Raw genomic sequence first — 27,375 nt, forward strand, 5'->3', positions numbered from 1 at the left:
GTAAAATATAAGGGTGAGTAACACAATCATGGCAATCCATGCAAAACACTTTCAAGGCCAAAACTGACCTCCTCACTATATTTTTAACCAGGAGGTTTACTAACTCTAAAATATAAGCTTGCACCAATTCCTTTTGCTAGTTACATGCCTATTTTTCTTTGTTGACATTATCAAGTGTGATATGACCTATTTCTTTGCATATCAGACACACAAAAAATTTAAATTTTGTGCACTGGGTTACATTATATTCGATTTAAATAAGAAGCTAGACACCACTACCCCCAAAATCCTATCAGACAAGTTTTCGATGATAAGTCAACATGACCTACCAGCTACACAAAGAATTCCAAGATAAATGCTCTGCTTCCAATATCCCCAGTGGCTAACTTTACATGCCTTCTGGGTCCAGTGAAGACACTTTTGTATAAAAGTCCAAACTAAATAAGAGTGGTGACATACAGCTACAGATCCTACAGAGCTCCTCTCCTGCAGCAACTCTAAGCTCTGCTCTGTGGCCATCAAGGCCATGAGGTACTAATTAGGTAGTGTATTCTGTCAACACTTTCATGCTTTTCTTTTATTAACTGATCATTCTGCCAAATTAGTGATACTAGTACACTGGCTTTGAATTCCCTCGGGTACTCTACCCTTGAGATAGAAAAGAAAATAAAGAAGACATGAGAAAGAGAATTTCAAAGATTTTTATTTTACATAGCTCATATTTGAATCAACACTGAAATGGCTTCTTCTACAAGTTATCTATTTCTTTTATTTGTAGAAATGCTGTCATGGACCAAAAATGTACAGATTTTCTTTAAATAAAATATAAATTCTGTTGATTTAACTTTATAAGCTATTAGGAAACTACAATGGGAATGAAATGTATACTAAAAGCATTGACATTTTCATATGTAAGTGTTCTAAATTTAATGATGTGATGACATGCAAAACCCTGGAAAGGTGGTGGCAATTCTACCTAGCGATGAGGGAAATTCACCTAAAATGAAACACAATAAACAAGAGAACTGACTTCAGTATTGACAGAAACTCATGAGTTTAAAAAAAAAAAAAAAATTAAATAAGTATAGTTAAACTCAATGAACCTAACATACTCTTTTTGAGATAGAGGCCTAACTAAGCTTCTGAGGATGTCGAGAAAACACATAGCCTCTGAGATAATTTTTGGTTTTCCTTATTGCAAATCACTGTTATTATGAAACTGCCGTTAAACAACTGGTGAGGAAGTGTTGTTAAGATGGTGCTATAGTAATTCCATAATGAATGTGAATACAGTTTAGGTAGGTGAGAGATGTATAATGACTGACATGGCTGGGTTTGTTGTTCATTTTTGTAGGACCCCCACTAGCTGAAAACAAGATCATGTTTCAAAAAGTTAGGTATAAAAGTACTACCATTGTGTCCTTTACACTTGGATACTACATTAAGATTATGAATTCTAAAAAAAAAAAAAAAAAAAATGCAAAGGTTAAGTACAACACACTACTGCCACCTAATGCTTAGTAAAATACTGCCTAAGAAGCAGTCAGCAAGCAACTCCGCCATCGTTTCATGAGACAGTTAACAGCTAGCTGAAACATGGTTTTTAAAGTATGTTTTAACATTTTTAAGATTTTCTGATTCAGATAGAGAAAATATAATCCATGTGCAAGATCTGTAGCCCAAGAATCTGTTTATCCATTCCAACAATCCTTATTAACCACCTTACAAGTCAGATATTGTGCTAGCCAATGAAGATCCAGTGATGAGTAAAATGGAATCCCTGCCCTTGACAGAGTCAAAGTCCAGTGGGGGACAGCACACATGTAAACAATTCATTACAATACAAAGGAAAGGATGAGGTGTTAAGAAAAGATGACAGAATGGTAAAGGTGTTAACTCAATAAATTAGGTAAGAAGGTTTCTTAATAAAAGTGATATTTAGCTGGGTTTTGAAGGATGACTAGGAGTTGACCTGGAGAAGAACTGTAGCAGGGAGGGAAGGAAAAGGCATTCCAGGCAGAGAGAAACAGCAAATACGAGACAGGAAAAGTACTAAGATGGATATTAGAGATATGAATCACAAAATACTAAGTTATACTGGGAAGGAATAAACGAATGTTTGGGTAAGAAAAGTAAAGAGAAATTAAAGCTGAGAAGTGAAACTGGGTTCAGATAATAAAGGAATTTCTAGTACACTAACAAATATGGACTTTTCTCTACTTAAAATTCCACATTACTTGCATGATAGAGACATAATAATATTTTTGTTTCAAAGACAAAGAAAACTTAATCTGACAGTAGGATGGAATGGGACAATAAGGAAACTACTGCAGCACTGCAGCACTCACTCTGGAGGGATAATGCTAAAGATGCTGAGAACAGAAGGCAGCAGTCAAGGGGAAAGGTGGAAGTTGGGGAATTTGGAAGTCACCTGTGAAGTAGATAAATCTTCAGGAATATACAAAGAGCAGTTCTTCTCAACTTTTTTGAGTTAGGAACTCCTCCAAGAATGTGATAAAAACCTAGGGTAAGGGAGATACATAACTGCGCACAACTGAGGAATAAATAGACGTCCCAAAGCACCATTCCTCAGAATAAGAGTCCCTAGTTTAGGGCGTTCGTGGATGGCTCAGTCGGAAGACCATGTGATCCTTGATCTTGGGATAGCGAGTTTAAGCCTCATGCTGGGTGTAGAGATTACTTAACTAACTAAACTTAAAAAAAAAAAGAGAGAGAGTAAGTCTGCAATTTGGTAATAAGTGAAGAAAGTCAAAGATAAAACTCTGAAAGACAGTAACACTTAGATCAGATAAAGGAAAAGATGCTGGAAAAGAAAATACAGCAGTGAGCAACAAGATTATTAGGAAAGAGACTTCAGACACCCCGAAAGAAAAGAGTTTCAAGGCAGATGGAAGACACATGAGAGTAGCAAATATTATGGTAAATTCACCATGTGGAATGTGGCAAATAGGACACTGGCCTTTTAAAAATAGGTGCCATTTAGAAGAATGCCAATGGTGAAAAGAGTGAGTTGAGAAGGCAATGGATGGTAGTCAAGTAATGTTTGGCAAAGAAGAAGAGAGGAGTGACAACCAGGGAACTAGGGCCAAGGAAGAATTTCTCTGAAAGACATTCTATGGGATGAGAAGGGAGACTTCAAAATAGAGAGGAAGAGAAACTCAGAACAGCACTGATCAAAAACATGAGTTCTTATTCTAGCTTTGTTTGTGACCTTAAAAAAGTTATTCAACTGTGCGAAACTTCCTCACCTGAAAAATGGAAACAATGCTGCTAAACTATAAGCTACTAATGAAAGTAAAGACCTTTGTCCACATTACCACTATTTGTAGCACCTAGCAAATACAAGAGAATAAGTATTTGATTTCTGATTAAATTATCTGTCCACACACTGTTCTGTAAAAATAAATGACAATGTGAGCAAACATAATTTTGAATACAATTTAACATTTTTTTAAAGTGGGGGGTGGGGAAGAAGAGGAAGCTCACCTGTAATTTAAATATATATAAAGGCAGTTGATCCTCACTATTTACAAATTCCTATCTGTAAACCTGCCTAGTTATGAAAATAATTTATAACCCCCAAATCAACACTTAAATGCTTTTGCAATGATTCATGGACATGCCAGAGTGGTGAAAAACTTGTCTCTTGAGATACATGCCCCAGGTGAAGTCAAACAAGGACTCCATGTTTCAGTTCTCATAATGTATGCAAATAAGAGTCCCTTTTTACAATCTCTTTAGTGTCACTTTTTTTGCATTTGGTGCTTTTTGTTGTTAATTTTACGGTTTAAAATGGTTCCCTAGAATAGTGTAAGTGCTGTCTAGTGTTCCCAAGCACAAGAAGCCTGTGATGTGCCTTCCACAGGAAAATTCATATTTTAGATAGCTTCTTTCTTTAGGCAGGAGTTACAGCACTTTCGGCCCTGAGTTAAAAGTCAATGAATCAACTATATATATTAAAATATTTTTATTTTTTTTTTATTTTTTTTTTTTTTAAGATTTATTTATTTATTTGAGTGAGAGAGAGCATGAGCTAGGAGAAGGTCAGAGGGAGAAGCAGACTCCCCACGGAGCTGGGAGCCCGATGCGGGACTCGATCCCGGGCCTCCAGGATCATGACCTGAGCCGAAGGCAGTCGTCCAACCAACTGAGCCACCCAGGCGTCCCATATATTAAAATATTTTTAAACAGAAACACACACAAAAGAAGATTATGCACTGATAATTTGATGAAAAATGTTATGACCAGAGGCTCATAGGAACCTAACCCTATATTTCCCCTAGAAGCAATGGTTCAGTGTTTGCTGATTTCATGTTTGTGGCAACTTTATAGAATGTAACTGTACATAATATATTTAAAACAAATAAGAATTGACTGCACAATAATATAAATATATACATTACAATTAATTTATACCACACTCCATCCCCTTTAGAGAGTTCTCTCTGTCCTCTCCTAGGAAGATGGCATTCATGGCACAGATAGGGATTTCTAGATAGTCACCAGAACTGGAAGGAGTTCCAGATGCAGACCAGTCACTAGAAGAACAGAAGCTTCTAAAATCTACTTAATGTATCTGAGAAGATCATGACTCAAACAAAACAAAATGAAATAACCAAGGTTGGGGGCCTTTTTCATTATGTACCAATAAACTGCTGCAGTTGAGTACTTCACCATTTGAAGCTCATTTTCATACTGACTTCCTAAAAGCCCAATACTAAAACTGTAGAATAATTTGGTACATTATTTTAAGTATACAAGAGTCACTGTGATTATTATGAAGCAGTCATGTCAAAACTGAATGACATGTTAAAATGGGTAACAGGCTTTTTAAAAGGCTTTAAGTTCTATAATTCTAATGACTATTAATTGCTCATTCCCAAGAAAAGTATTTTTTATTTAGTAAACTGAAAGCTATAAACTTATACTCCCTATTTTGTTTTTCAGATAATTGTCCTTTAACTATATAACTCATTTATTCTTCCTGGTCTCAATATTCCCTTATGCATCACTGTTTAGAGTTCTCAAAAATGTAGGTCTTCAAACTACTGAAAACCTAAAGTAAAAAAGGTTCTACGTTCTTGGCTGAACTATTAAAAATATAATAAAACCAGTGGATAGCCTTGGAAGACAGAAAGGTGTAGGGAAAACATTGGCTCAAAGATCACCACACATGAAATCACTTCACATGCTGTGGCTGTATTCTGCCATCAGTTCACATGGGTCAAGGACTATCTAACATCATCAATGAACCTGTAAATAGTAACAGAAAAGTGAGGACAGTACTACAAGCCACAAAAAGAGGCCCAAATAACAGGAGCCAACTGCCTTCTTAACCTTTTATTCTGTTTCTGAAGCCAATGGAATTTAACCATTGTGTGCAGTGAGAGTCTATTATATAAGGTACAAGAAGTTAGTACTACCAAGGACAAAAAAATAACTGAGACAGGATACCTGCCTTTCAGGAACTTGACTTCTAGCTGACAGGCAACCATAGGCATAAGTATTTACAGTAAAAACAGGATATGGTCAGTGGGATACCAGAATTACAATATACCAATGAGATACACAGATGATTTTTTTTGATGAACTGTAAGCGAAAACTCCAGAAAGATTCTGAGTTGTTGCGGGAAAACACATAATCAAGGATAAAGCATTAAAGGGGCTTTTGCTTCAAGAATATTTCGCCTACAGGCACCTGGGTGGCTCAGTGGGTTAAGCCTCTGCCTTCCACTCAGGTCATGATCTCAGGGTCCTGGGATCGAGCCCCGCAATGGGCTCTCTGCTCACAGGGAGACTGCTTTCCTCCCTCCCTCTGCCTGCCTTTTTGCCTACTTGTGATCTCTGTCTGTTGAATAAATAAATAAAATCTTTAAAATATATATATTTTGCCTACTTTAGGGGGACCTGGGTGATTCAGTCGGTTAAGTATCTGCCTTTGGCTCAGATCATGACCCCAGGGTCTTCACATTAAGACCAGCATTAGCATCGGGGCTCCCTGCTCAGAGGGAAGCCTTCTTCTCCCTCTCCCTCTGCCACTCCCCCTGCTTGTGCTCTCTTGCTGTCAAATAAATAAAATCTTAAAAAAAAAAAAAAAAAGGAGAGAGAATTTTGTCTATTCTAGAAAGTATCCTAGAACAAAATGAACTTTCATTTTGCTAACCCCATCTGGGTTAGGATGGTTACACAGATCAGACAGGAGGTGACTGGAAGAAGAACAGGAATAGAGGACATGAAAGCTGAAACTGAATCTAACACCTACCTATACAAAGGAGATCCATGCTGTTGCATTAGGATGAGGGGCTGAGTCTGTTCTGGATGGGATATGTTCCCACACTAGTAAGGCCTTTGTCCTTTTTTCCTTAAAAACAGTTATGGACATTGGGGAGGGTATGTGCTTTGGTGAGTGCTGTGAAGTGTGTAAACCTGGCGATTCACAGACCTGTACCCCTGGGGATAAAAATTTATGTTTAAAAAAAATAAAAAAATTTTAAAAAAAACAGTAACCCAGGATGGGATTGGGGGCATACTTCTCTGACACAAGCAAAGGGGTACCTGGGTAGCTGGGTCAGTTAGGCATCGGACTCTTTGTTTTGGCTCAGGTCAGAGTAGTGGGATCAAGTAGTGTGATCAAGCCCTAGATCCCATGGATCCAGGATCCATTAAGTATGGATCAAGCCCTCCATGCTCAGGAGGCAGTCTGGATTTCTTTTCCTCTCCCTCTGCCCCTCCTCCTACTCACATTTTCTCTTTCTCTCTCTCTCTCCTTCTCTAAAATAAATAAATAAATCTAAAAAACAAAAAACCTACAAGCAGAATTTGCTGTGGGACCCTACTCTCCCATTCCTGCAGTCTACAGGTAATAGCACTAATTTCTCTAACTGAACACTTACATAGGAGTTTTCATAGGTGCTGAGATCCAATGTGAAAAATGTAATCAAAATTACTCCTGAAAATCTTTAAATTTTCCATTAAGTATAGTATTTTAAGTTTCATAAATATAACTCTATAGAGCAATTTGTGTATATACACATATATATAACATATACAATAATGAATGCCTGATAAAAAAGCATACATTTTTAATATTTTCTAAGCTGAACACTAATAATTAAATTTGCATATCATTATGCTATATTTTTATATGGCTCTAATTGCATCTTGGCATAATTTCTAGTGATGATGATGATAAATAAGGCATCACATATAAGACACTAGCTAAATGCTTTACACTCATTATTGCATTTAATCCTCATTAAAAAAAGAACATGAAAATCTTATCTTGGATTTATAGATAAGGAAACTGAAGTTCAGGGACTTTAAGTCAATCCTCCTGAATCACAGAGATCATTAACAAGAAGTGAGATTCAAAGACAGTACAAAGAGATACAAAGCTAGGATTCTGAATCACCATGCTATACACAGGCTTTTCTATGAAACTACATTTTAGAATTTACATGCTATACAGCATAGCATTTCTTTTAAGATTTTATTTATTTCTTTGTCAGGGAGAGAGAGTGAGTAGGCACAAGCAGGGGGAATGATCAGCAGAGAGAGAACCAGGCCCCCCACTGAGCAAGGAGCCCTCTGTGGGACTGGATCCCAAGACCCTGGGAGAATGATCTGACCCAAAGGCCGACACTTTACTGACTGAGCCACCCAAGAGTTCCTATCATAGCATTTATTACATTAGGTACTAAGTACTTAAATATGTGTCTTCTCCCTAAGAATAAATCCTGTTATATCCACAGCATTCAGAATCGTACCTAGAAATACAGTAGGTACTAACCCTAACAATGTTGAGTGAGGAGGCAAATGAATGACTGAAGACAAACCCAGATTATTTCAATCCTCATAAATAAGATTTTAATCCATACATTTAACTAATTTGAAAAGCATAATTCTAAAGCAAAATATTTGGACCACTTTCTGAGAATTTAAGAATAGTATTTTGTATTTTTAAATATTCTGAGATAGTGAAAAGGCAATGTTTAGTTTAAGTTGCTTCAGGAAAAGACAGTCTTCTGAACAATCTTATCCTACACTGCACCAAGGATAATGCTCAATTTGAAGTCAATATCAAAAAACTGAGAAGAATTGAAGGGGTTTTGTATTCATTACTGAGTTTAAGAATCTATTTGATCTTTAATTAGAACACAACATGGGCAAAACAGCATTAATTTTATTTGTGACATAGAAAATAGTTTAAGCATACATTTATATAATAAAAATTAAGAACCAATTAATTTGAAAATAAAGTAAAAATTAGTCAAAAAAGAAATAACCTTAACAAGTAAAAGGGGATGAATTAGCTAAAATCCATTATTTACTTTAAGGCAAATGTTAAAAGGTATTTCGTATCTCAGATGGCATGGTTTATGAATACCCTGCAAGATGATAGTTGGTATTTTCAAAACATGTATACCCCAGGCAACTCCCTTCTAACATACCCCCAAATGTGCTAACTAGACTTCTTATACAACTTTTTGGTGGAAAGCATATTATGTAATATGCTATAATAAGGTTTACTATTTAGGAGTAGGTAAAGGGATAATAAATTCATCTCTTTGAAAAAAAATCATAATTAACTTGGTTAATTAAAGCCCAAATAAAACATAAGAAATTTTTAGTGCTTAAAACAATGACTGAAGAAATCTATAGTAAGAGTGAAAGTGGATCCATGGTTGCCTAGGGAAGGAGAAGGAGCATAAACAAACTTTCCGGTATGATGAAAATGTTCTGTATCTTGATATGGTAGTGGTTATACTGGAATAGGCAACCAGAACTCATTACTAAACTAGATATATTTCACTGAATACAAATTATACTTCAATATTTTTAATGCCTAAAATATATCTAAGAAATACAGTAAAGTTCTAGCTATTTTATATAGATAAAAGGAAAAGTGAAACAATACTCTAGTGAATTTCAATACTAATAAAAGAGTGGTATCAATTCATTTGGGACGCACTGGGCAAAATGTCTTGGGTTTTGTTTTCTTTTAATCTTGGCATATCTGAAAAAAATACACAACAAATAATAAGGACAAGTTTTGAAAATGATTTTTGATCTATAACTCCATCGTATTATTTGATTTTGAGTATTTAGTGTGTCTCCTTGTTCTACCTTTCCATGGTCAATAATTTCATTTGTCTAACCTAACAGTCTTTTATTTGGGACCTGTAAAGGTCCCTTAATGTTCTTACATTCTTTAATTCCTTTAGTTAGAATCTCTGAAATTCTATGGTTCTTTTAAGCCAGGCTATGAGATAAATATAATAATGCTCTAAATCACTCCTTCATAGTTTTCTATCAGCTACATAAGTCAGGTCATAATTAGAAAGCTATTTTGAGATTTATTTCTTTCATTTTCTACAGAAGCAAATTCTGAAGCATTTGTTCCCAGATTAATTTTAAAAGGATTGTTCAGTGATAGAATTTCAGGCAAACCTATGAAGGGAATATTTTTTTACCTTAAACAAATGGCAAACCAGAGACAGACTATTACAGCAGTCTCAAGACTATTTGATCTAGAGTGCATGCATTGTAAGTCAAAAGAACAATCTTGGATCACCAAAAGAAAGTTACTTACAGTATAATAAACTAGGAAAAAATTCTCAGACCTGGGGAGTCAACTAGATGACAACTGAAGATATAAGAAAAAAAACTATAGAAGAAACCAATTCTAGACCCTTCTTTCTTTCTTTGGCAGGGAGACCAAGCCAGCATAAGCGTGTGAGGGAGGGGCGGACAGAGAGAGTACCTAAAGCAAGCTCCACAGTCATCATGAAGCCCAACAAAGGGCCCAATTTTCAAGACCCTGAGATCATGATTAAAGTCAACATCAAAAAGGCAGAGGCAGAGGCTTAACCCACTGAGCCACCCAGGCGCCCCAATTAAAGTGTTATTTTAACTGAGCTGAAAAAAAAAATCACTAAAGCATCAGCCTTCAATGCTGAATAATTATACACAACTATAAAATAGTAACCATGCATTTACCGTATGCCAAACATTGTTTTAGATGCTTTACGTAGATAACTCACTTAAATCCTCATAATTACCCTATAGGATAGTTACTAAATGCCCAAGAGTAGCGCCGGCATATAGTAGGTGTTCAATAAATATTTGTTATGAGTAAATGATGATTCAGATCTACTTTGCTGACAAGGAAATAAGACCCAAGGTTTTGGAGCTAACTCAGAGTCACAGAACTAGTATGTGGCACATTCCAAATTCAAACCCAGGAGCCCACATTTTTAACACTTCATCATTCTGTACCTTTAACATAAATGCTACCCTTTCCCTGAAGATATAATCTATTATTGTGGCATGTAAGCAGTAGAAAATTTTTAAAAATACACTGAAAAGGATAATTCTTTTTTATTTAACTAGTTTTCAAAGTATATATAGAGTGTGTCATATTATCTTGCCACTGACCAATGTGTTATTAAGTTCTGAGCTTCAGTTTCTCATCCAAATGTTAGGGACAATAATGCTATCTCACATCACAGTTAAATGAGTAAATGCACATGAAGTGATTAGAAGTGTGTCTGATACACAGTGCTATGAATTAGCTAAAATCATTACATAATGTTTACTTAAAATGTCTTATTCCTACTATTTTTATCATGGAAAAGAATAGTTTATAATAGAGTCTCCATGAGATATTAAGTTAAACATCTTGTATCTTATATGACACCCAGATGACAGCTAAACAGTTAACCACATTAGCAAAAATTACACTGTTCATTACAAGTTATACCTTTCTGATTTTTACTTATAACACCCACAGATTTTTCACAAAATTTCTCTTAATGCCTCTCCTATAATCAAGATCACTTCGCTCTGTAATGTTTCAAGAATAGTCCTTAGCTCTCTTCTTGATTGTGGTAATTTTCTTCCAAGTCCAGCACAGGTATCCATTCGACCTTCTTTTTCAATATCCTAAAATGTATTACATACCTACCTTAATGCTAATCTATGTATATAACCCCTTGTAATCAAAAGAGAACCTCTAAAATGCCCACATAAGTAATAAGTGGCATTTTATACCCTTCCAATATTAAGATTAAGAGCCTCCCCTGCATACTCCCACCTCAAATTACATGGATTTTTCTTTAAGATTATGGAACATATTGTAACAGCAGCATATAATTTTCCAACACAATAATTCTTTTCCAGTTGAAAGGTATCCTGTAATATTATCAACATCAATGTGAAAAGACCCCAATTTTCAATTTGACAAAGCTTTGGGGGGGAAGCTTTATCTTTAGTAAACAGCAATTTTCACATGCATACCCACAACAACTATGGGAATATAATCATTCTTGGTCCTACACCATTTCAAAGCAGTAGATTATTATTCAATTTGAACTAGTAGAAAACTAAAATGTATTTTTAAAAATGGTTCATAAGAAGACAATAAGCGCAGTGTACTTTTATTAACTAGTAAAGTCCCTACTAATAAAATGCTGCTGGAAAATACTGATTCAATTACCTTTATTTTTATATAGTAAATTATTAGGCAACAGACTTAATGGTATATGAAATAAATGTCTTTCAGCTTAATTCTCCATTTTACCTTTATATATCTATTTATATTTATTAAATCATTCTAAAATATCTTAGTCAGTAAGAATTTTTTCAGAATTGTGTAGTGAATAAGCACTACATTTACAAAAACTGAAAAAAGGAAACAGTATTTACTAAATCAACATGCACTGTAAACTTACCAGCCTACGATTTCGCAATATTTTGTCCCAACACCTAATTATGTAGGAGGTGTTAAATTCAAAGTCTTCTGAACTTGGAAAAGTACATGTAATAAATGTGCCTCTTTACAAAATTAGATACAGAATGGTATTTGTCAAATGTAATTTTATTCTCCCAATTGTTTTGTGACACTGTTGAAAAACACAGACAGAGGGGGGAAAAAAGGGCAATTCAAACTGGAGAGAATATAAACTTTAAAGTCTGTTTTAGGGGAAAAAAATCTGATAAACAAGATAAATAGTATGGTTTCCTCTTATAATTTTCTTTTTCTCAACTCTATTAGGAACTCTAAACTTATACAAAAAGAATAAGGAGGGTAAGTTTTATTCCATATATAATGTAGATCCCTTCAAAATTAAAAGAGATTAGTAATTATGTCTCACCTTCTGTAATACTTTATTACCTGTACATGAGTGAGGAGTTCCATGGATATCTAGAACACTGAAAATGGTGCCTTTAAACAACCATAAACCCTTCTGGATGGCAATTATGAGAGGTATGATATAATCAGAGAGTCTAGAGACAGAGAATATGTGATCAAGTGTAGATTTTACCCCTTCCTAATTGTGTTTCCGAAAAACCACTTAACTGTAACTAAGCCTCAGTTTTCCTCAACTACAAACATATTACCTACCGTATGGGACTGCTGAGAAGATAAAAACATGTAAGATATGAAAGTATTTTTAACTGTGAAGCACAATTTATAAAGGAAAATACACATGCTACCAGTTACATATTTATTACTATATATTTCCTTATCTTCTTTTTTTTTTTTTTAAGATTTTATTTATTTATTTGTCAGAGACAGAGGGAGAGAGAGCAAGCGAGCACAGACAGACAAAGAGGCAGGCAGAGGCAGAGGGAGAAGCAGGCTCCCTGCCAAGCAAGGAGCCCGATGTGGGACTCGATCCCAGGACCCTGCGATCATGACCTGAGCCGAAGGCAGCTGCGTAACCAACTGAGCCACTCAGGCGTCCCGATATTTCCTTATCTTCTTGAGCAGAATACACAAAAATATAATTTAACCCATGACCGTAATTACTCACTGTGCTAAGCTATAGTACAGGGACCCAAGTCACCATAACCCAGGCTAAAGAAGGCCAAGATGTGAGGCTGCCTGCTTTGGTACTTCTTTATAGTTTTGGATGCCCTTTGTACAGTCAGATGTTTGGTAAGACTTTCGCTGCTATCAGCACACATAGTTACCTCGAGGGAGCCTTCCCATAATAATGCCAGTTAAAATCCTCTCTCTCATAATTTGCTGCTCCACTTCCTTTTTCACCTTCTCTCAACAGAGAAACTCTGTCTCCCTCACAGAGAAAAAAAGAAAGCACCAAAATACAAGTTCATTTACTTCCTGCAACCAAATTGACAAAGGAACCTGCTCTTGTAACCATCCTCTGATCCTTTTGTCCTGTAACAAGGGACACATTGTTCTTACCTAAAGCTAGTCCTTCTACGATGCCTGAGATCCCAAGCCCTTAAGCTTTCTGTCAGTGATTGTTCTCTCCCACAACTTCAATCCCAAGTCTTCTCTTGGCTACTTCCCAGAAAATTTAAACGTGCTCAAGTCTCTCCTGTCTTCTAAAAGGAAACACAGGAACAAACATTTTCTCATGCTCCAGCTATCCTTTTCTCCTTCCCTGCCAGCTATACCTCCCCAGTCCTAGACAAACAATAGTAAATGCACTTCTACTCAGGGAAGGTATGCACATGGAAGGGACCAGGGGAGGCAGGGGTTAAAACTAAGATAATTTTTTGAGACGGATGAGTTAGTAGGCTGAGGTACAATGGATCAGGGAGAAACAGCAGCAAATGCAAAGGCACATAGCAGAGGAAGGGTATCTGGCCGCTCAAGGAAAATGAAAATAGTTCAGAGCTCCCACTAAATGACAAATTCCTAAATACATTTATCCTTGTTCCTTCCCAGAACACTAAAATACTAGCGAAGGAGTCCTAATTTCTTAAAGGCAAAAGCATAAATGTATAAGAACAAATATAAGGGGAAAAAAGAGAAAAAGCAGGTGAGAGACACCAAAATTTGAAAGGATAGAAAACTGATCAACATATGGTCACTGAACAATTTGGTGTACATGAGAAAACTGCCTAAACCTGAAGCAAGAGACAAGCTCATTCCCAAAGAACCTAGACAAACTGAGGAACTGAAGGCTGTTAAGTACCTCTGGGAGTGGGGTTGAGGAACAGGACTAACAAGAAGATTGGTTGAGATTTCAGAAGATATAATAATCAGACCTCCAGCTCTCCTCCTCATCATAAAGTCAGGTATCTCCTCTCTCCTATCACAGCAGAAAACCAGAGATTTACTGTGTGGAGACAGATCAGAGAATGTTCTAGATTTGGATGTATCAGGTTCAGAGGTAGAATGCAATGTAGCACTGAAAACAAAAGGAAAAGGGAAGTTAACACATGGAGCCCATATCCCCATTTTCTCGGGCAGGAGATTTGAGAATTCCCTTCACAGAATGGATTCAGATGTTGTACAACTGGGGTCATCCAACAAAAATACTTGATTCTACCTTATGAAAGCCCCAATTATGCATAAGAACCTCCAAATAAGCTTGGAACATTTCATTCTTTTTTAAATTTTTATATAAATTTTATTTATTTTTCAGCATGGTAAGTATACTCTTTATTCCCCATTCCTCCACCCACCTCCTCTCTGGTAACCATCAATTTGTTCCCTATAGTTAAGAGTCTGTTTCTTGGTTTGTCTTTTTTTCCTTTGTTCATTTGTTTCTCAAAATGCACATATGAACGAGATCATCTGATATTTATTTCACTTAGCATTATACTCTCTAGCGCTATTAATGTTGCTGCAAATGTTAAGATTTCATTCTTTTTTATGACTGAATATTCCATGTGCATATACACCACATTTTCTTTATCTAATCATTTATTGATAGAAACCTGGGGGGCTTCCATAGTTTGGTTATTATAAATATTGCTTCAATAAACATAGGGGTGCATGTATTCCTTTGAATTAGTGTTTTTGCATTCTTTGGGTAAATAACCAGTAGTGTGATTATTGGATCATAGTGTTGGGTCCCCAATGTTGGGTCCCCCAATAATGGGTCCGTGATTAAAGGAGCGAGACTGATAGAAAGCAAAGGTCAAGCAAAGCTTTATTTCACGCCAAGCATCGAGAATCAAACCTACGGGCTGGAGCCACGCCTCTTACAGACAGTGAGACCCCTCCCTGCCTCACAGACTAACTTTTATAGAGCAAAGGCCATGTGGTTGAGCCTGGCCACACACAGGTGGCCAATGAGACTGCAATACACAGAGAAAGCTGCACAGTCATGCTAGGTCACACACGGGTGGCCAATTGAACTACAATTCACCCCATAGTAGCTATTTGAACTAGCCTATCACCTTAGTCAGAATGGGCACCCAAAAGGCACCCCAAAGGCAGGGCGCATACTCCTTGGTAGCTAGGAGACAGTATGCACCCCCATTGATTGAATGTCTCCACCTGACCTGACCCACCCTTGAATTTGGGCTTTGTTACCTGGGACTGGTTTCCCCGACTTGCTTTTAAGTAAGTTCCCCTGGGGTGGGGGGGCAGGGTCAAATTAAGTTTTACTGCATAAAAAACAAAATGGCAGTTCAACCGGGGTGGAGCCGCTTTGGCTAAATGGGCCCTTACAACAGGGTTGCTCTGTTTTTAATTTTTGGAGGGTTAACCCTAATGCTAACCGCTAACCCGTACTGTTTTCCACAGTGGATGCTCCAGTTTACATTCCCACCAACAGTGCAAAAGGGTTCCTTTTTCTCCACATCCTTGCCAACATCTGTTGTTTCTTGTGCTGCTGATTTTTTACATTCTCACATGTGTGCAGTGATACCTCACTGCAGTTTTGATTTGCATTTCCCCGATGTGTGATAGGGAGTTTGTTGGCCGGCTGCACATTTTCTTACAAAAAACATCTGTTCATGTCTTCTGCCCATTTCTTAATTGGATTATCCAGTTTTGGGATATTGAGTTGTATCAGCTCTTTATGTACTCTGGATACTAGCCCTTTATCAAATATATCATTTGCAAATATCTTCTCCCAGCAATATGTTGCCTTTTAGTTTTGCTGATTATTTCCTTCACTGTGCAGAAGCCTTTTATTCTGATATAGTCCCAACATTTTATTTTTGTTTTTATTTCCTTTGTCGCAAGAGAAATACCTTAGAAAAATGTTGCTATGGCTGATGTCAGAACAATTACTTCCTGTACTCTCTTCACCAACCTTTATAGTTTCGGGTCTCACATTTAGGTCTTAATCCACTTTGAGTTTATTTTTGTGTACAGTGAAATAAAGAGGACCAGTTTCATTATTTTGCACATGGCTATCCAGCTTTCCCAACACTTTTGGAGAGACGGTCTTTTCCCTCATTGTATAGTCATTCCTCCTTTGCTGAAGATTAATTGGCCATGTAATTATGGGTTTATTTCCAGGTTTTCTGTTCTTTTCCATTGATCTATGTATCTCTTTTTATGCCAGTACAATATACTGTTTTAATTACTACTGCTTTGTAATATAACTTGAAATCTGGAATTGTGATACCTCCACCAGTTCTGCTTTTCTTTTTAAAGTTTGCTTTGGCTATTCGAGGTCCTTTGTGGTTCCATATAAATTTGAGTAATGTTTGTTCTAGTTCTGAGAAAAATGCTGTTAGTATTTTTATAGGGATTGCATTAAATGTGTACAATGCTTTGGGTAGTATGAACATTTTAACAATATTTGTTCTTACACCCCATAAGCATGGAATGTCCTTCCATTTCTTTGTATCATCTTCAATTTCTTTCCTCATAAAAGCCCTCTGCAAAGTAGGCCTAGAAAGAGCATACTAAACATACTAAACATAATAGAGGCCTTATTGAAAAAACCCACAGCCAACATCATATTTAATGTGAAAAACTGAGAGCTTCTCTGCTATGGTCAGGAACAAAACAAGAATGGTGCACTCTCACCACTTTTATTCAACATAGTACTGGAAGCCCTAGCCACAACAATTAGACAACATAAAGAGACAAAAGGCATCCAAATTGGTAAAGAAAAAGTAAAGTAAAAGTCTCACTATTTGCAGATGACATGGTACTACAGATAGAAAACCCTAAAGACTCCACCAAAAAACTACTAGATAGAAAGCCCTAGAGACCCCCACCAAAAAACTCCTAGAATTGAAAAACGAATTCAGTAAAGTTGCAGGATACAAAATTAATGTACAATCTGTTGCATTCCTATACACTAATAATGAACAGCAGGAAGTGGAATATTTCATTCTTAAAGATGAAGAGATAACTAATGATCCCCAAACACATGGAAAAGAACCTCTACAACAAAAGAGAAAAAAACAGAAACAAAAACTCGAAGAAAAAGAGGAAAACTTTGAAAAAAGAATTTATTAACCTTAGAAAGATACCTCATTCCTAAAACAACAGGCGGCCACACACACACACACACACACACACACACTCACAAAAAGAAATTCAGTAAATAGGCAGAGTTAGAAATTACAAATACAAAATTAAAATCATCAATGGAAGAATTAAAATATAAAGATGACTACATTCATACAGTTCACTCACTGAACAAATATTATTTTGAGTACCTCCTACTTTCCATAAGTAGTTTAGTAGGAGGTAAGTTAGGAAAATATCATGTTCTAGAATACAAGTGAAGAAAATATATCAAAGAAGACTATGTGATAAACTGTGTCAAAGGCTGTTGTTCTATAAGTAGGGTTGACAGTTTAAATTTATCACTTAACAAAGTGGTGTCTGCCTAGAGGAAGAGGTTCCATCCTTGAAATACCCAACAATAGTGTCTTTCCCCCTTTCTAAAGCTTCTTCCACAGCTTACCAAAAGTACTTAGTAGCCCTTACCTCTCTATCCCAAAGCAATTTACCCAGCCATCCATACCAATTTTGCTCAGACCTTCAGCTCTATGTGACTTAGGAGAAAATCAAGTTAGGAGGAGATTTTTTTAACTGAGTTTGGTCTGGAAAGTTCTCTCCTCCACGCTCCTCCACATTCCATTCTCTCCATAGCAAGCCAGTACATCAAAGCTTATCTGGAGACAGTTGGGCCAATCATTCTTCCTTTTAAGTGTCTTTTTTTTTCCCCCTTTTCTCACTTTAACCCGGTTTCTCTGGGACTTCAGTTCCTCTCCTTTCTAGTAGATACTAGATAACACAGTACCGTAGTCCCACACCCATCTGTGCACCAGAATCATCTGCCCAGCTGGTTAAAATTGGAGGCATCAGGGGATAAAAAGGCACAAAGAAACTTTTTAGCATTATGGAAATGTTCCATATTTTAATTGCAGTGATAACTTACACAACTATATACACTACAAAAAAATCTCTTTAGAATAAATTTACAATTTCAACTTCGACTCTTTAGAAAATGAAAAAGGGATCTATTAATTACACCAGGACAATAAGCATAAACCACAACTACTCTGGGAAAAGCAGGATTAGTGGTCATCTCAGTAATAAATAAAAATAAAGAGTAAGTATTGACCACTGGCTTTAGCAACATGGATATTGTGAAATAATAGAAAATATATACACAAATCTCTGCCTCCAATTTCGGGCATTGAATTCTTAGTGGAATCTCCTTTGGAATCTCCTAAGTGATTGAAGTGTCTTTTGTTCTAATAGGATGACTCTTGGTGGCCTCCTGGATGTGGGCTGCTCACCAGAAAGTCTGAGCCATAATCTGAAGCTTGGAACTTTCAGGTCCAACCCCTACTCTCCAGAGAAGGGAAAGGGAGTGGAAATGGAGTTAATAATCAACCATGCCAACCTGATGAAGCCTACATAAAATTCCCAAAACTAGCACAGGGTTCAGAAAGTATCTGAGTATGTGAACACATACATATATATGCCAGGAGGGTAGTGTAACCCAACTCCACTCGGACAGCATCTCCTGTACTATGTACCTCTTCATCTGATTGTTCGTCTGTATACTTTATCATATCCTTTATTGTACAATAAACATAATTATTTCCCTGAGTTCTGTGAGCCATTCTAGCAAAGTATCAAACTCAAGGAAGAGGTCTGGAAACCCTACTTAGAAGGGGTTCAGTCAGAAGTTCTGTCAGTCAGAAGTACATGTGACAACCTGGGACTTGTGACTGGCATCTTGAGTGAGGAAGCCCTCAACTTTGTGGGATCTGATACTATCTCCAGGTAATGTCAGAACTGAAAAGAATAATGGGGGCGCCTGGGTGGCTCAGCTGGTTAAGTGACTGACTTGATTTTTTGGCTCAGGTCATGATCTTATGATCATGGGATCAAGCCCCACAATGGGACAGGCTCCACACTCAGCACGGAGTCTGCTAGAGATTCTCCCTCTCCTCCTGGCTCCTCTTTGCCCTGCATGTTCTATCTCTCAAATAAAAAAAATAAAAATAAACTATAGCTCTATATGCTATACAATAATCAGAAAGTAATCAAATAATTAAATAATTGATTAATTTTGTTATATAATGATAAATAAATAAATAAATAAATAAAAATAAACTATAGCACTACATGCTATGCAATAATTAGAAAATAAAATTTAAAAAAATAACCATTTACAATAGAACCAAAAACACCAAAAAACTAGAAATAAATACAATGTGTAGTACTACACTGGAAGTTTCAAAATATTTCTGAAAGAAATTAAAGATAATTCATGTAATGGAGAGACAATATATTCACAGATTAGAAGACACAGTATTGTTAAATGTCCATTCTGCCAAATGGTCAATACATTCATAATTAAAATTCAAACAGGATTTCTTTAAATGGAAATTTAGGAGCGGATTCTAAATTTCTATGGACATGCAAACAAACCAAAATAACCAGAATAAACTTGAGAAGAGTATAAAATTAGAGAACTTAACATCACATTGACTTTGAGAGAAACTATAAAGCTACAGTAATCAAGACAGAGATATTAGTAAAAAGATAGACAAATATACCAAACAAAACAGAATCTAGAAAGAGATTCCCCACTGCTAAGACATTGACAAAACAACACAAAGAAGAAAATCTTTGCAGTAAGTGAACAGCTGGATATCCATTTTGGACAGGGGGCTGGGAGGGGACCTCCCCCCTCACACCATATACAATAGGGTCACAGGTTAAGGGATGCCTGGGAGGCTCAGTCGATTAAGTGTCTGCCTTCAGCTCAGGTCATGATCTCAGGGTCCTGGGATCAAGTCCCACATCAGGCTCGCTGCTCAGCAGGGAGCCTGCTTCTCCCTCTGCCCCTCTCCCTGCTAATGCTTGCTCTCTCTTTCTCACTCTTTGTCTCTCAAATAAATATACTTACCAAAAAAGTCAGAGGTCTAAAGGTAAAAGCAAACTATAAGCTAATAGAGAAAAACATTTTCATGACCTTCTTAAAAATACAGAAAGCACTAATCAAAAAACAAACATGTGATAAATAGTATTTCACCAAAACAAAAATCTTCTGCTTATGCACTACAGTGGTGCAAAAACACCACTAAGAAAATGAGCTGGCAAGCCACAGATTAGGAGAAAATATATACAAGGTATACCATACACAAGATCAAGAATGTACTTAATTTTTTAAAAGACACTTCAGAAAAGATAATTATACAAATGACTAATAACATTTAAAAGTGCTTAAGATCATTAATCAGAGAAATACAAAATACAACCACTTGAGAGATCACTATAAATACAGAATTGTGCAGTGATTCTCAATTGGATGGAGAGTTGGCAATTTTGACCCCCAGCAGACATTTTTAGTTGTTACGGGCATCTAGAATGTTTAGCAACCTTCAATATTGCTAAACATCGTATAAGTCATGGGACAGCCCCACAAAACAAAGAATTATCCTGTCCAAAATGTCATCAATGGTGGCAAAATTGAGAAACCTCCAATAGATGAAAGAGACAAATAGCATCAAATGTTGGTGAAGATCTAGAGCAAATGGAACTCTCTTATACATTACAGAAGGGTATGCAAAATGATTGATTCATTAGGTGTTTGGCAGATGCTACCATATTAGGTGTAAACGGCTTCTCCTTGCCAAACTAAAGGTCGACATGGCCTAAATGGCCTGAATGATCTAGACCCAGTCTACTTCTCCAGCCTTATCTCTCAGTTTAAATGAGGCACAAGGATGATTCAGTATTAGGAAAAATTTTCAATCAAGTCTACTTGACGTTACTCAGAGAAATCCTAAAAATTCTGAGACAAAAGAAATCTTAAAGATTTCTAAAGAAGGCTTTATTAACACATTCCTGATAGTAAAACATCTACATCTCTCATAACAAACACTAACAGTTTTGGCAAAATCTCAGATCTATTTGACAAAAACTATAGAAACAACTAATGCTATTCAAGTAATAGTCCTCTACCCCTTTTGTAAACTGGGTTAATTGGAAACCATTATAGAATTACTGATATTAACTTAAGACACATTGCAATACAGGTTGAAAAAAAATTAAAGTAACAGTTCAGAAAGATACTATATAAATACCACAACTCATTTCATCAAAGAGAGGAATCAGAAGAAAAACAGTGTATTAATGGCCTAAACTGGCACCATTCAATAAAAACATAACAAAAAGTACAAATATAAGCCACAAATGCTTTGTTAAAAGAGTAAAAAGCAGATTAAATCCATTTTGATAATATAATTATACCATATGGAAGTGCATATATTATGTACCAAATATGCAAAATAGCCAATAAACCCAAAATATTATCACCTCAACATGTAATCAACCTAAAGTTTAAATTATTTTATATTTTCTTTTTGTACTAAGTCTTCAAATGTTATTTTACATTTATTATCAATTTCATTTTGGACTAGCCACATTTCAAGTATTCAATAGACACATGTAGCTAGCGGTTACTAGATAACTAACACTAATTATTACATGACATACATCTAAGCATTTTACTTGGACTTTTTTATTTCATTCTCTCTGAGGCACACACATGGGAAAGGAACTTGCCCCAAGTTTCCACAATTAGTGGTAGAGTCTGGATTCTAACTCAACCAGCATGACTAATATCTCCTGCTCCAAACCACCATCTTTTCCCAACTCAAATTTAAAAATTAAAAATTAAATTTGTTTTTACAATGTTCCTGAAACTTTCAATTAACCACATTAATACCCTAAGTCCTGCTTTGATACTCCCATTCATTTTATAGAAACCTAAATCTCTGGTCACATTAAAAAAAAAAAAAAAACCACCACCAACAAAAAAACAAAACTGTTTTCTCCCCATGACTTAAATCTGCAAGAAAACACTTACCATTAATATGAGTTTTTGATACTTTTGTTTTAGGTCTGACACACTGGCAGATGGGTCTGCCCCCAGAATGCTGTACCAATCCTTTTTTGGGATCTGCTCAAATGCCATCATCCATTGAACAAGAAGTGGGCCTTCTCAAATCAGCTGAATAAAAATATTGACAATTCATTACAGTTTGCAGGATTGAAGAAATAAGCAAGTACTTTTCTAAATTATTTAACAGTTGAAAAATCAGGATTAAAAGGCAAACTTGATGAAGCATATATTCTCATTTTTTAAGCCCCAAGAATTTCATGTTTAAGTATACAGACAAGTATGGGAAATCTGTTACACGTTTCATGATATACGCTTATACCTTAAATTAATAAATTACAACAGCATTAAGAAATTAGAATTCGAAAATGAACGAAAGCGGTGGATGACCCCTAAGAGTATTTCTGCTAGTCTCGCGGTAAAAGCACATAATAAATGCTAAACGCAATAAAAGGAATTTAATAAATGTTTACAAAACTTAAAAACAGTTAAAAGCAAAACAAAACAGCAAAGAATTAAAATGAATTTGGGAGCATTCCTCTTAACGTTTCCAGCTCACATTTCTTCCAGAGTACCTTAAAAGAATACTATGGGAACAGCTCGGGCAGGTAGACAGCACGAATCCCTCGGTTACTGGCGCTTACAAAGAAAGAGAACCTGAAACTGCTCACATGAGGCTACTCCAGCCCTCTAGATTACAGAGGAGACCTCGCCAGGAGCCCCCCAAATCAAGCAACATCTTCCCACAGCTGTGAACTTCAAGAGACCAGGGGTGGGGTGGGGGGCTCAAAATTCCGACCTGGGAATCCACTGTATTCATTTCGGCTGTACCGCCCAGCCCCAGGATGCTACCCTCTCATGGCTTTACTCGATATCGAACTTAACCAAACTTACCAAACTTTCAGAGAGTCCTTATCACATACTTCTCGCCTGCAGTCGGCCAAAACCCGGAACCGGCTTCTTCTTCCGCCGGAAGTCATGGACCTGACGCGACGGCGTTCCCAGTCGAGCCCCTGTGGCCGAGGCACCGAACGCAAGGGACGCTCCGCCCTCCTGGACGCGGTCGCTATGGTAACCAGTCTTCGCTTCCAAGGAATATCAAGCAGTAAGTGCCCGAGCTGTGGAAAAAGGTGTCCTTCGCTTCATTCTAACTCTCTCTAGCCCCAGCTCTGAGACTGTGGCGTCTCTTCTCTCCCTCAGCGAGCCCCAACCCTCCCCCATGCGCCCAGGGCTCCCTCAGCTTTCCCCAAAGCTGCCTCGGCTTACCCTACCCTGCTCCCAAACCTTTCGCGGTTGGTGACGGTTCTCTGACGGGAGAGGGGGATGGGGGAGGTGGTGGGGTAGGCGCCCGTGAAGCCAGAGGAGATCTAATTCTAACGCGGTCTCTATACTTCCCTTAGAACGCTCTTACTCGAAAATTCAGAGAAAACCTATACCGATTGAAGGGTTTGGTTCCCCCCCCACCACCGTTTTTTAATATTTTATTTCTGGAAAAGATGCTCACCTTAATTATTTCTTGTAGATGACCTTAGCAAGCGATAACTTTTCCGTCTTTTCATACTTACGGTCTTGCTTCCCTTTCACTTCAACCCAGTGAAGCTTTCCTAGCGGGTGTTAATATTCCCATTTGGCTGATGAGGAAACAAACTAAGGATCAAGGCCCAAAAGCTAATTGTGTAGCAGCAGAGCAGGACTCTTAGTAAGTGTGCCTATGACCAGGGACGCCAGGCTATCCATCAAGCTTAGGAAAAGGAACAAATCACTGCCTTGGAGGACTTGCTGGGCCCTGCAAATGGGCACTGGTAGGTTTTTTGTTAGATTTTTCTTTATTTTTTTTTTTCCTTCTCGCCTCTCCCTTTCCTTCTGTTCCCTTTTATTATCTCTTCTCTGTACTAACGGCCTTCCATTGACCTCTCTTCCTCGCACTGCTTCCAGAGGTGCTACTGCAGTCTTGGATTTTGGCCGCGTGATTCAAATTTCACTTGTAGATGTTCAGAGGCTTCTGTTCTTACTGCTTAAATTTTCTTTCCTTCCTGTTTTCTCTCTCTTCTACGCAATCTCAGTTTGAGAAGGAGTCAAGATAAACCTAAGTACATAAAATAAAATATTTTACTATGGTCAGTTATTTAAGGATGGTATGAAGAATGACTGAATGGCGTAAGAAGATCTAAAGCAAAAAGTTATCAGTTGGGCTCTCCATAGAATTTTGTCATGTTTAAAATTAAGCACAAAGAGCCTTATGCTAAGTCAGAGGATCTGGATTTTAGTCCTGGTTCCAACATACCTTCGTACCTTCTGTGTGGCCCTATGGGGACGTGTTAAATGATAGAATTAAGTGTTGCTCTGAATACCTTCCTATACGGAATGACACCCCCCTGAACTTTTTACCCTCAAATATGCCCCCCTTCCACGGCTTAGTCCTTCCTCATAGAGAGTTATGCTCAGATCCTCCAGTTTTGTTTTGTTTTGTTTTTAATTTATTTGACAGACAGAGATCACAAGTAGGCGGGGGTGGGGGGGGGTGGGGGTGGTGGTAGAAGCAGGCTCCCTGCCAAGCAGAGAGCCCGATGCAGGGCTCGATCCTAGGACCCTGGGGTCATGACCTGAGCCGAAGGCAGAGGCTTAACCCACTGAGCCACCCAGGCGCCCCAGATCCTCCAGTTTTTACAGCAAGAGCACAGTACTTCGATTTATGATTCCTTAGGGTATTGTGTTTTCTCTTTTGTTCCTTTTTTTTTTTTAAGGATTTTATTTATTTATTTGACAGACAGAGATCACAAGTAGGCAGAGAGGCAGGCAGAGAGAGAGAGAGAGGAGGAAGCAGACTCCCTGCTGAGCAGAGAGCCCGATGTGGGACTTGATACCAGGACCCTGAGATCATGACCTGAGCTGAAGGCAGTGGCTTAACCACTGACCCATCCAGGCACCCTTTTATTCCCTATTTTTAGCCAAATTCTGGAAAGTCTGATCACAATATCTCAATTTTCTCAACTCATTTTTTTCATATTTGTGTGTGTGTGCCATGTATATGTATGTATTTATTTAGATGTGGATTGTAAGAGGTACATCTTTTTCTCCCCCAGCAGTTACCAAGTGTTCAGTCATTTCATCTCAACATACTTTAGCTCTTAGCAATAAAGCATACTTTAGTTTGCAACTTTTTCTCTCATCTCCATAATGTCACTATTCTGCTGAAATGATCAGTAATTCATTGACAACACCTAGACTCTATTTACATTTGCTTAGTTGTCTCAGAAATGTCTTTTTATGATTGGTTTGCTTGAATCATGATCCAAATATAGGCTACACAGAACATTTTCTTTTTTTAAGATTTCATTTATTTAACAGAGAGAGAGAGAGAGGTCACAAGTAAGCAGAGAGGCAGGGAGAGAGAGAGGAGGAAGCAGGCTCCCCGCTGAGCAGAGAGCCCAATGTGGGGCTCGATCCCAGGACCCTGAGATCATGACCTGAGCCGAAGGCAAAGGCTAAACCCACTGAGCCCCCTGGGCGCCCCTACACAGCACATTTGATTGTTCTGTCTCTTTAGTATCTTTTAAGCTATAGCAATCCCACTTCATTGTTATGTTGGTTTTGTTTTTTCTTCTCCTGCCATAGGCTTATTAAAAAACCAGATCAGTTGTCTTACAGTCTGATTTTATTCACACTAGAAGAAACTTCTTAAAACACTTTTTACATGAATCTCTGCTCATTTGTCTTCATTTTTCATTTTCTAGAGCATTATTGCCCAAAAGAAATATGGTGTAAGCTACAAATATGAACCACATGAATGATTTTAAATTCCCCAGTAGCCACATTAGGAAAGTAAAAAGAAACAGGTGAAATGAATTTTAATAATATATTTTATTTAACCCAAATATATCAGAGTATGATTATTTCCAAATATAGTCAATATACAAATTATTAATGAGATATCTTACAGTTTTTTCATACTAAATATTTAAAGATTTAGTATATTTTACCTATGTAATTTACCTATTCAGCTCATTCAGTTTGGACTTGACATATCTTAAGTGCTCCATAGCCTCATCTAACTAGTGACTGCTGTATCAAACAGGCCCTGTCTAAGGGATAATGTCTTGAAGTGCCTAGCTGGCTCAATCAGTAAAGCATCTTGCTCTTGATCTCAGGGTCATGAGTCCAAGCCCCACATTAGGTATAAATCTTACTTCAAAAAATAGGTAGATAAATAAAGTAGAGGATAAAATCCTAACTCTTTAACCTGGCATTCACTTACCTCCCAAATTTCTTAGTTTTCCAGCCTCATCGCCTTTTACCTCCGTACAGGAAACCTTTAAACAATGGGATTTTTTTCTTGGTACTTCATCCATAATTTTGATCAGGTGGTTCTCCTGGCTTATACCACTTTTGCTCTTTTCCACTTATCAGTTTTATCCCTCTTTCAGATCCATCTCTTCCATCTAGCCTTTTATGCTGACTTAGTCGTTAGAAATTAGTTCCTCCGCTCAAGATTCATAGCCAGCCCTGTATGTCCTCCTCATCTGTGCCCATCCTATCCCGCAAGATACTATGATACATTTTGGATGTATGTTCTCGTTCCCTAATTCCATAAGTTCTGTGAGGGCAGGGACACTTCTCAGAGAAACTAAGCACCAGCTACTGTGCAATATCTCTGGAGTTCTAATGATGTGTATCTATGATAGATGTATTTCTCACTATCTTATTTTAAGAAGGCAATTTATCCATTTTATATAAAACTAACAGCAGAAATATAAACTATGTTAGCATAATGGTTAAGAGCATGAAGTCTAGGGTGCCTGGGTGGCTCAGTCAGTTAAGCATCTGGCTCTTGATCTCACCTCAGGTCTTGATCGCAAGGCTGTGAGTTTGGGCCCAATATCAGCACTGGGTGTGGAGCCTACTATTAAAAAAAAGAAGAAGAAAAAAAAAAAAAGAGCATGAAGTCTAGAGTCAGACTGCATAAGTTTGAATCCAGACTCTGTCTCTTACTGGTTATGTGAACATTTTAAGTTAACTTATCTCTGTGCCTTGGTTTCTTTCTCTGTAAAAAAAGGAATAGCAATAGTTTCTCCCTCTAGGTTTTTTTGTGAGGATTCAATAAGATAATAATGCCAAAAGTAGTAAATACTCAGGAAAGGTTAGCTTTTACTATTATTATAATTAATAGTGAAAAATTTGTTGCTGAGTTTTGACTAGGAGAACATTAAGAATTCATAGCTTTATTTTAGGAATTTCCAAACAGAGC

The 27,375-nt window shown here is 37.1% G+C and overlaps 2 protein-coding genes across 12 annotated transcripts in view; one reads left to right on the top strand and one right to left on the bottom strand.

Moving 5' to 3' along the window:
* DNAJC24 (DnaJ heat shock protein family (Hsp40) member C24) overlaps positions 1-23,130 on the bottom strand; it is a 55,781-nt gene extending 32,651 nt beyond the window's left edge. For both annotated transcript variants that reach the window (XM_045066104.1, XM_004755913.3), the window contains exons 1-2: positions 23,025-23,130; positions 22,098-22,241 (exon numbers count right to left, since the gene is read on the bottom strand). In XM_045066104.1, the coding sequence (XP_044922039.1) occupies positions 22,098-22,208 (111 nt within the window). In that variant the 5' untranslated portion in view covers positions 22,209-22,241; positions 23,025-23,130. The remainder of the gene's footprint in view (positions 1-22,097; positions 22,242-23,024) is intronic.
* DCDC1 (doublecortin domain containing 1) overlaps positions 23,114-27,375 on the top strand; it is a 437,850-nt gene continuing 433,588 nt past the window's right edge. For 7 of the 10 annotated variants that reach the window (XM_045066083.1, XM_045066081.1, XM_045066085.1 and 4 more), the window contains exon 1: positions 23,114-23,235. The gene's annotated coding sequence lies outside the window, so the exon portion shown is untranslated. Of the gene's footprint in view, positions 23,261-23,585; positions 23,933-27,375 lie in introns of those variants that run through there. The other 3 variants (XM_045066084.1, XM_045066082.1, XM_045066088.1) reach the window with 3 other exon arrangements.

The sequence above is a fragment of the Mustela putorius genome, unplaced genomic scaffold (genome assembly GCF_011764305.1).
Source record: "Mustela putorius furo isolate JIRA1106 unplaced genomic scaffold, ASM1176430v1.1 tig00003859_pilon_pilon_pilon, whole genome shotgun sequence".
Taxonomy (NCBI): domain Eukaryota; kingdom Metazoa; phylum Chordata; class Mammalia; order Carnivora; family Mustelidae; genus Mustela; species Mustela putorius.